The 10,711-nt window shown below is 34.9% G+C and overlaps 1 protein-coding gene and 2 pseudogenes across 2 annotated transcripts; all 3 read right to left on the bottom strand.

Moving 5' to 3' along the window:
* Window positions 1-3,347: 3,347 nt before the first annotated feature.
* On the bottom strand, window positions 3,348-4,153 carry LOC107058879 (putative disease resistance protein RGA1). Its single transcript, XM_015305106.1, has one exon. It carries the CDS (start codon window positions 3,980-3,982, stop codon window positions 3,584-3,586), a length of 399 nt encoding a protein of 132 aa, XP_015160592.1. The 5' UTR covers window positions 3,983-4,153; the 3' UTR covers window positions 3,348-3,583.
* The window catches only part of LOC102592673 (disease resistance protein RGA2-like), a 37,029-nt pseudogene continuing 29,665 nt past the window's right edge, over window positions 3,348-10,711 (bottom strand).
* Window positions 4,155-6,845, bottom strand: LOC102593005 (disease resistance protein RGA2-like; annotated as a pseudogene). Its single transcript, XR_001472387.1, has 2 exons — window positions 6,357-6,845; window positions 4,155-5,922 (listed from the first exon to the last, which is right to left on the bottom strand). The product of XR_001472387.1 is annotated as a disease resistance protein RGA2-like (transcript).

The following is a 10,711-nucleotide window of genomic DNA, read 5'->3' as shown; positions in this document are numbered from 1 at the left end:
TCCCAACATCCATCTCAGTATTGTAGAGGCTTCATAGACAGTCAGTCAGTTAGTATTGAGTCTCTCATCTATGTATATATGTAAATATTCTATTTTGAGACTCGAGTTGCCCTTTTGGGCCAGATTTCATCAGTTAAGTTGTTTTATGTCTTTGCATGGCATTAAGTTATTCTGTTGAGTTAGGTTTCCGCTGAGTTAAGAAAGCCAGGCCAAGGGTTCACTTGGGGGCCATCAATGGTCTTCCAGTGCCGGCCACGTCCAGGGTGTAGGCTCGGGGCATGACAGAAACTCTTCATTTTAACACAATTACAAAAATATCTTTATGGGCCCATAACAAAAGTAAAGACATGTATGGATTCTTCTAGATTTTCATTTTCACCATTAACTATACAATTATTATTTTTCCCTTAAATGATGTTAAAATTACTAAAATGACATTGGTCGTCCTCTCATGGCTCTTAAGATATTATAATCCTCTCTCTGATACATCCATATTTCCTCTCGGATGCATCTATTCCCTCTCGGATACATACATATCCCCTCTCGAATACATCCCTCCCCCGAAGTAATATGTCATTTGTACTGTATTGGACAACCAAGAAATGTATTCAAGAGCAATGAAAAATTTGAGATTTTTGTAATTGAGGAAACTTCCCGAATATGATGTAATTAGCCTCCAAAGATATGAGATTTTTGTACTTTATACTATTTTTTTCTTTAGTAAACTTCAATATATTACTTTATAATCTAGTTCAAATGGTCATAGGATATAAATGTATCGTTTACAACCTAAATTGAGTAAGCTGAATTCTAAAAAATTCTATGCATCAAGGAAATAGAGAATTGCGTTAGATTATGAGTTAAAACATTTAGTGTTCGAGGAATATATAAAATGTTGATATCTTTGAAAAAGTTCATCGATCTTCATATATATTCGCAAGTGGTATCTATTTTCCACAATGTTATTATCTTCGTTTTGTAATATTTTCACCATAAGCTTTGCATCTGATAAAATACTAATCATTGATATATCATTTCGTATAGATTGATTTAAAGTCTTTCAAATCTCTATTGCTTCAACTTAAGTAGATTGTTTTTGTAATTGGCTTTGTCAATGAATTTTGTGATACATTTTATTATTGTCTTCGATAAATAGAAATACATAAAAAATTGATTTCTAACTTCACAACAATAAAAACAATCAAGAAAGCAACTTTATTTCTATATACAATAACAATTATCATAATGTTATATTCTAAATATTGAAAGTATTTATTAAAAAAAATAATTTTTAACTCCACAACAATAAAAATAATCATTAAAGAAACTTTATTTCTATATACAATAACAATTATCGTAATGTTATATTCTAAATTACATTAATTAATTTTTTTTGATACTACACTCGTAATATCATGTCATAAAGAAAACTCTAAATCTTACCCCCACAAAATAAACAATATACTTTTTTTTCGGGTTGTTTTTTTCTAATTTATTTATTTTTTAGTTTTTTTATCCTCTATATTTTTCAACAAAGTCTTTTTTCTATTGACATTTTCTTTTGTTGTTCTTCTTTATTTTTTAACTACTCATTTTTCTTTAGTTTGAATTTTAATATTCATTAGAATTTGAATGTTAAATGTTTTCCTTGTCAAATTTTCTCTATTAAATAGTTTATCATATTTGATATTAAGAAAATATAGAAATGAAAATTTTATATTTTTTAATCTTTCGATGAATACATTATCAAATTATTAATTTCTTGATAGTCAAACACAGTTCATTCTTTTAGACACAAAATTTGACATTTTCTTCAAATTAATTAAAAAGTATTGGTACATCATTTTAAAGACTATTTTAATAATCAAAATATGAATTTAGTGGTCATATTATGTAACATAATTTTAAAAATATGTTTACGCAATAATCCTTTAAAGTATTTCTAGGAACAAAATATTAACTATTCAAACACATTTTATTTTAATTAGTTAAAAATTTTCTTTCTAAAATATGTCAAAATAAGCTTAGCATTTATTATTGTTTGTAAGAAGTTAACTAATAGAAACTCTTCATTATAACAAAATTACAATAATATCCTTATGGGCCCATAACAAAAGTTACATGTATGGATTCTTCTAAATTTTTATTTTGACCATTAATTATAGAATTATTATTTTGCCCTTAAATGATGTTAAAATTACTAAAATGCCATTGGTCGTCCTTCTCATGGCTCTTCTATATAATAGAAATAGAAATAATAGATGCTAAATTTGTTAAGCTTCATTTTCAATCATCATTCCAAAACAATTTCCATAATATAAATTTAAAAATCAAGGGATAATGTTACATTTGAACAATAGAGAGAACATGTATAATCAATCGAAGAGAAAAGATTGATTCTTCAACAATTACTTCAAGGATCAAACGACACACGATCAAGTTCCCGTGTGATGGATAACATAAATATTAATAGAGGATGTATGTGATTCAATCAAATCCTATTGATGACAAACCTTTTGATTTCCTTCAGTTATCAATTAGTATTAATGATGAATTTATATTAAAATCTTATATAATTTTAAAAAAAATGTTAAATTGTTATATAAATTAACATCAAGAATATTCCTAATCCTCACCCGTCAGTGGATGAAATAATAAAGGATAACTACAAAGTATTATGTATATAGAAATTTTCCTTCTGCAGTAAAATCAGAGTCACTTAATCATTTTTTGTATATTCATTTTTCTCATACTAATATATCACATGTTTGGGCCTAATAACATAAAAATGTAACTTAATATTGTAATCACCCAATCATGTCGTGTTGTTCATCGAATGTCTAATCATTTGACATACAATAGAGGATGAGTTATTTGAATAGGTTGATAGTTCATCTGTTTCAAATTGTATTTTTTTGTTGAATAGTTTGTGATACTTATTACAATGTGATTTTGACATAACTTATATCGTATTATGTATATAATGTTTTAGGAGACTCACGTGTGAAGCACGTGTCCAGAACTAGTATTTTAATAAATACAAGACACTATTGAATAAAATCAAAATCCACACTAACCAATTTTTACAAAATGCCATATATATAATTAATTGAGAAAAAAATTTGAAATTCCGACTTAAGCCATGATACACAAATCACTTTTATCTCAAAATTTAATTTCTGGCTGGTTACTTGTGCAAACAATAAAAACTTGAAATTCTTTAATAAACTGTCAAAATCTTGTTGATAAATCACAACATAAGTAATAATGTAATATAAATATCATATTGACGTTATTAAACTATGAGAAGATAGAGTTAGCTATAAGACTAATTCTGAATCTTACTATGAAAAATTTCAAATACTTATTGTTACAGACCCAAGAAAAATCAAGTATAATACAAATAGTTGATTTGATTCCAAAAGAAAATCAGAAAATTACATCTAATTAGGAATAAGACTTAACTGATAAACACATCAGGAATGTGAGCAATTTTGTACCAGTCTTCTCCTATTCCCTTCTCACATCGCTTGGCCAGTGTTGGACATTCACTAACTGATAAATTTGTGAGGGCTGTTAGGTGCTACAATCCCTGCGGTAAACATTTTAGCATTTCACAGTATGTTATGGATAACTGTGTGAGTGAAGTTAAACCTTTCACCCCTTCCTCGGGGAGACTCTCTAGTGCGTCACACCCAATAATATCCAGATGCTTCAAAGCTTTAAGACTAGCCAGGCTGGTAGGCAGCTCTTTGAGATTGCAGAAAAAGAATTTCAAGTATTTGAGATTTGCTAGGCTTTTGAACATCTCTTCTGGGAGCGAAGTATCTTCTTCGTTATAGCGAATGTGGAGGGAAGTAAGAGCCCTGAGATTAGATAGCGAACTGAAACCTATTGCATATGACTTGTTCCCAGAAGCTACCAATTTCTTGACAGAAGAAAGGGTCGGAAAAACAAACATAGGGCACCAGTGAATCTCCATCTCTTCAAGCACAGGGAATTGCTCTTCTCCTTCCTTTTTTCAGCAATCCTTTCAGATTATCAAATTTGACTGTAATAAGTTTTCTCAGAGATGGAAACCTTCTTCTTGTAGGGAATCCAGAATCAACATACTCCACTTCCGCAGACCCACTCCATAAACATAGACTTTTTAGACTAGATGATTTCAATAGAGACAACATTTTTCAAAACTGAGTGATTCAACCAGTCTGGGAGACGGATTCCTCTGAAGCCATTGATTGTTAAACAAGTCAGATTGGAGTGTGGTTTGAGGACATCAATCACTTCAACTTCTTCTGATTCATATCTATGTGGACGTTCATCTCATCCCATCTCATGCTTAAAGAATGCAGATTTTCTTTTGCAGATAAATTGGCTTCTTTTGCATCCATATCATTCTTCAATCTCTCAAGATGCGTGATTTCAATTGAGCCGTAGAGACTCAGGTTTCGTAATTCACCAAGTTGACAACTTTTCTTCCTTCCCACTGCAAAGCAACTAAGAGTCTTAAGGCATGTCAAAGATCCCATCCTTGGTGGCATACAAGTCAATCCATAGCAACTATCAAGTAAAAGATTTCGGAGACTACCAAGTTTACTTGTTTCTTTGGCAAACAACAAAGTGACTCGCAATTATGTAGATCAAGAGTCTGCAGATTTTGAAGCTTGCATAACTGCTTTGGAAGACTGCGCATGTCATTGCAAGACAGGTTCAAGTATCTTAAATATACTAGATCTCCAATGGAAGACGGTAAATGCTTAAGTCTTAATTTACTTAGATTAAGCCCCTCAACGAGACAAACTTTTGCAAGTGATAAGGAGAGTAAGAAGACACCACTTTTGCTAAACCAATCGACATCATATGTGGGTAACCTTTAACATTTATTTCAGGGATATTGTTGCTTGATGCGCTTGTCGTAAACAGAGATGTAGCCAGATCATGGATGAGATCATGCATCTTGAAATAAGTTTTACCAGATTTAACTTCAATCTCTTGGAAGAAAGACCTCAAGTATAATTCATTCCATACTTCATTACCTACATCCTCTAGCTCCAAGTTTCCTTTCGATAAATGAAAACCGTGTGCCATCCAGAGAGAGATTAGATTTTGCTTTTCCATTTTGGTATCCTTTGGGAATACTGCACAATATGCAAAGCATTGTCTCAAATCAAATGGAAGATGATGGTAACTAAGTCTCAGGGCAGGCAGAATAGAACTTTCTTCTTGAGGCAATTTCCAAATCTCACTATCTCTTCTTCTCTCTTGAAGTGCAAAATACCTCCAAGAGTTTTAGCTGCTAGAGGCACACCACCACATTTTTTCACAATCTCCTTTCCGATAGCCACAAGATTATGATTTATTTCTTCTTGGTGCCCAAATGCACGTTGCATGAACAACAACCAACAATCTTCTTGAGACAAATTTGACAATTCATATGGTTGCAAAGTTCCCATGATTGATCCAACCTTTTCAAGACGAGTAGTGGTTAGAATAGAAGCACCACTTGCTCCAACCTTCAAGACTTGTCTTAACTTAGCCCACTTATCTTGATCTTCATTCCAAACATCATCTAATACAAGCAAATATTTTTTTCCATTCAGCAAGTCCCGAAGCTTCTTTTGAAGTGGAGCCAAGTCCATGTCACCAAGTGACTTTTCTTCAATAGATTCTACAATTTCCTTTATCAACCTCTTCTCATTAAAATCTTCCGAGACACAAATCCATATTTTGGGATGGAAATGCTCAATTACTCTCTGATCATTGAAGACCATTTGGGCAAGTGTCGTCTTTCCTAGTCCCCCATACCAAGTATTGGGAGGACTGAAAGTGTTTGGGCATCGCTAACATTATTTATCAGGATTTTCACTATCTCATCCATTTCTTTGTCTCTTCCATAAACTTGTGGTTCATTTAAAACAAAACCTGGTCCAAGCTCGGTAGGAGTCAGCAGAAAAAACAAAGAAGAATTTTGCACAATTAAAAGACAATGATAAGCTTGAGAAGCAGCAGAGACATATTTCAAATTAAAAAAATGCACTTTTTTGAATTCACATTATTATCATTGTTAATTTATAAGATCTAAAACAACTCTGGCTTTATCCTGTCATTTAGACTTGGGGGCCTATGAGTAAGCTATGGATTTATCTGAGGTTATATATATATGTTAAAAACATCACTAAACAGATTTAGATAATCGATTTTGAACAGTATATCAGAATAAATGGAATAAATCTAAATCTGGATCCACTTATCTACTTAGACTTGAGACGAACATTTAGATTAGACAAAATCCCAAAAACACACATGAATTTGATGATATAAAGCTGTTTTTTAGAAAAATATTTAAAGATGAGCACCTGTTTGGCGTGTAGCAACTTGTCTCTCAATAGTCTTTTCATCCAAGTGAAACTTAATTCGTTCCGCTGCAATTGCATCTAGTTTCTCCATATTCTTTTTCATCCTTTTCCCAATCTTGTGACGGAAAGTGATAACATTTGGATGATAACACCCATATTTATTCTTCTTCTGTCTAATTGGTGCCTCAGTTTTACATTCGTTCAAGATGTCATCAGCTTCATATGCAGCAGCATTGAGTTTCTGCAACCAATTTTCTATTGCCTTGTCCTTCAATTGCTTCTTCTGAGCATCTTCTAGCACAGCTTGGATTGTAGTAAACGTGCTTTGAAGCTTTTCGAACTCATCCTTAAAACCAAGAATCAATCCAAGTTCCCCTTGGATGAAACAAGTCAGATTGTCTAACAGAACTTGAAGGAAAGCTTCAGCCATAGAGTATTATGAGTAAGCAATGAATCTATATTTTTTGAAATGAAGTAAGATGTTGGAAATTGGAATGGAGTTGTAAATAATTACAAACTCAATTATTCAATGGAAATAACACTCCCATGGGAGATGGGACCATGTCTATCAAATTTAATACTATATGCAATTTATGTGACACTTTTAGTTTTTCGACAGTCAAACAGTTTAAATTTGATTGAGAATTTCCACATGAAATCTTCAATTTTTTTGAAATGAAATTTATATATTTGTAAACTACATAAAAAGTACTATATGTCACAACAATTGAAAATTCAAAATGTTCAAAAGATCTATGGAAAATTTACAGATATAGATTGACTTGTTTGAATCTTGAAAAAGTACCACATAAAATGTGATGGGAGAGTAAATATTTGTGTGTCGACTTCCTTATTTAAGGCCATTAAAATTGCATAAAAATATCTAAAGCTAAGACTTTTCTTTTACATATATGTCTTACACATTAACAGGACCACAAATCACACCTTTATGTTCTTGTCAAATCTGTCAAGTTGTAAACTTTGGTATGGTGTGTCACGCCCCGAGCCTACACCCTGGACGTGGCCGGCACTCGAAGACCATTGCTGGCCCCCAAGCGAACCCTTGGCCAGGCTTTCTTAACTCAGCGGAATAACTCAATGCAATGCAAGGTTATAAAACAACCTAACTAATAAAATCTGGCCAAAAAGGCAACTCGAGTCTCAAAATAGAATATTTACATATATACAAAGATGAGAGACTCAAAGCTAACTGACTGACTGTCTATGAAGCCTCTAAAATACTGAGATGAATGTTGGGACAGACCCCACAACATCCTAATAAAACAAAACTAAGAGAACAAAATGACCGAATCCTCCGGAATGCAAAGAGGCTCAACACTGACTCTAGAGTACTTAGATGGATCAACGGCGTACCGGATGCTGGTCCTGGGTACCTGTGTCTGCATCATCATAAGATGCAGGCCAACTGGCATCAGTACATTGAATGTATGAGTATGCGAGTTGGAAAGCTAAACTGTAACATCCAGCGATTTGAAATAATTGCGAAGAGGCTTAGAATTGGAAATAGTCCTTTTTGGGAAGATTTAAAAATCTGGAAATTTGTTAAGTATGGAAAAAGGTGAGTTTTTGGCCAACTTTGAGCAATCATAACTTCTAGATCAGGATGAGTTAGGAGTAGTTCCAATTATGGTTGCATAGTTCGTGGAATGATCTTTCCAACGCCACTGAGTTTGCTCGATTCCGAGTTCGGATGAGCGAGTTATACCCTTTGAAAGTTGGGCAGTTGGCAGGGGATCCGTCTGGAAATTTAAGGACATTTTGGTCTTTTCTCAAATCATTTCTTTTGAGGTTATATTGTTGTGTTAGGCTGATTTTGGATCATTTTTGTCCCATTTTATAAGAGTTAGAGTTAGGGTTCTTGAGTGAAGAAGAGAAGAAGAGAGAAAGAAGAGAAAGAAGAGAAGAAGAAGAGGAGATCAAGGAGTTTCCGTCAAAGATCGTCGTGGAAATCGTTGGGGGTGATCCCTACTAGGTATGTGAGTAGTTAGTGTTGGGTTGATCCTTTCCCCCACACATCAAACTCCTTTTATTTTGAGAAAAGATTGGTTGTGTTGTTGTTGGTATTGTTGAAGTACCTTGTTGTTTTGGGCATGTTTTTTGTTGTGGTTTTGAGTTAAATCTCTTGGATGTTGAGGGATTTGATGATCCTAAATGTTTGGGGCTGAAACCCTTGAAGGAAGGGTGGTTTAGAGTTGGCAAAACAAGGGAGAAAAGTTGAGTTTCTGGGCAAGAGGGCTGGCGCGTCGCGCCTGCCAGCGCACCCCAAAAGGGATTCTGAAGTTTCCCCCTTGGGGCGGCGCGCCTCTCAAAGCGCCAACAGGCCCCCTCTGTAGTTTGGGGCTGGCGCTCTGCAAGGCGCAGAGCGCCAAGGACACCAAGTGTTCCCTTTCATTTCATACCTTCCCATGCATGTTCCTTGGTATTGTACCTATGTTTTGTGGTTGTTTCCAACACTCTAATGTACGTTTAAACCTCCCGAACTCATCCGTAACATGTGATCAAACACCTTGAATCCATAAATCCAATTCAAGGAGAGTTAGCTTCCAAGTCAAGTGAAGTTAGAAGTCAAGTGAAGTTAAGAGTTAAGTTCAAGGGTTAAGAAGTAAGTCAAGCAAGTCTTCAAGGTTGTTCAAGAGTCTTTATTGAACGTTTTAACTTCATTTTTAGACTCAAGTTTCAAGTCAAGCAAAGAGCTTAGAGTTTTAAGCTAAGTAAGAGGTCTCAAGTTTCAGTTGAGTCAAGAGTTTAAAGTTGAGTTCATTTCTCAAAAGTTATTAGGGAACTATGTATTCCCAAAGAAGTTTCTAAATGTTTTTACATTTGAGTAAGAAAGGAACTATGTTTCCAAAAGAGCCTTTGTGCTAGTTTTCAAGAAAAAGGAACATCGATTCCAAGTGAGCCTTTGGGCTAGATTTTGAGTAATTATCTCAACTAAAGAAAGATGTGTTTAAAACACTTATGAGCTAAAGTATTTTTGGGAGTAGTCTTGAGCACCTAATTAGGGATACGAGTTCATATTAAACTCAACTCTCCATAAGAACCATGTAGCCAACATGGGAGTTAACGGGTCATACTTTTTAGATGAACCCGTAAAGTTAAGCTAGTGGATCCACTTAGTAAAGTTAGCTTCCTATATCAAAACCAGGTATAGGATGGTCCTCAGGCAACGTGAGGTAAAACGTTGTATCACCACTTAGATTCATAGTGGTGGTTTGTCGGTTAGAGAAGCTCCCACAGTAAAAAGAGCTTGGTTCCTTGAGGGTTCTGCTTAGTGTGGATGGGGTATGGGACTTCATTCATACATTGCACAAGTAGACCTTGAGAGGAAGCATGGTATTTTCATGATATTATAAATATGATTTTTTTTACGTCATGTTTTAAGAGTCTTACAAGATTTATATATTGCATGTGTCTTATTGCTTTATATATTGAGTTCAGTTATTCATGAGTTGAACAGAGCCAAGGTAAGTGTTCTCTTGTACTCTTTTCAAGCTTAAGTTGTGGTTTAGCTTTCCAGCTCGCATACTCGTACATTAAATGTACTGATGCCTGCATCTTATGACGATGCAGACACAGGTACCCCGGATCAGCATCCTGCACGCCGTTGATCCAGTTAAGCACTCTAGAGTCAGTGGTGAGCCTCCTTGCTTTCCAGAGGACTCTGTTATTTTGTGTTTCTAGTTTTATTTTGTTAGGATGTTGCAGGGTCTGTCCCAACATCCATCTCAGTATGTTAGAGGCTTCATAGACAGACAGTCAGTTAGTATTGAGTCTCTTATCTATGTATATATGTAAATATTCTATTTTGAGACTCGAGCTGCCTTTTGGCATGTTATGCATCTGTTGGTTGTTTTATAACCTTTCATTACATTGAGTTGTGCTGTTGAGTTAAGTTTCCGTTGAGTTAAGAAAGCCAGGCCAAGGGTTCGCCTGGGGCCAGCAATGGTCTCCGGGTGCCGGTCCCCCCAGGGTGTAGGCTCGGGGCGTGACAAACTTGGTATCAGAGCACAGAGTTCAAGAGTCCTAGGGAGTCTATGAAGCCGTGTCTGTAGAGTCCTAGTTATCGGTGTGAAGCGCGCCACATCTATAATTGGGAGGCTACAACATTTAGGAACTATCTCACTTCTTATGAATGAAGTCCCATACCCCCATCCACACTAAGCAGAACTCCTCGAGGAACCATGCACTTTCTACTGTGGGAGTTTTTCTAACCGATAACCACCACTATGGAACTAAGTGGTGATACAACGCTTTACATCACGTTGCCCAAGGACCATCCTATACCTTGCTGTGATATAGGAAGCTAGTGATACAACATTTTACCTCACGTTGCC

The sequence above is a fragment of the Solanum tuberosum genome, unplaced genomic scaffold (genome assembly GCF_000226075.1).
Source record: "Solanum tuberosum cultivar DM 1-3 516 R44 unplaced genomic scaffold, SolTub_3.0 scf00683, whole genome shotgun sequence".
NCBI lineage: Eukaryota > Viridiplantae > Streptophyta > Magnoliopsida > Solanales > Solanaceae > Solanum > Solanum tuberosum.
Note: the sequence above shows the minus strand (reverse complement) of the source record. Positions and strands in the feature narration are given on the sequence as shown.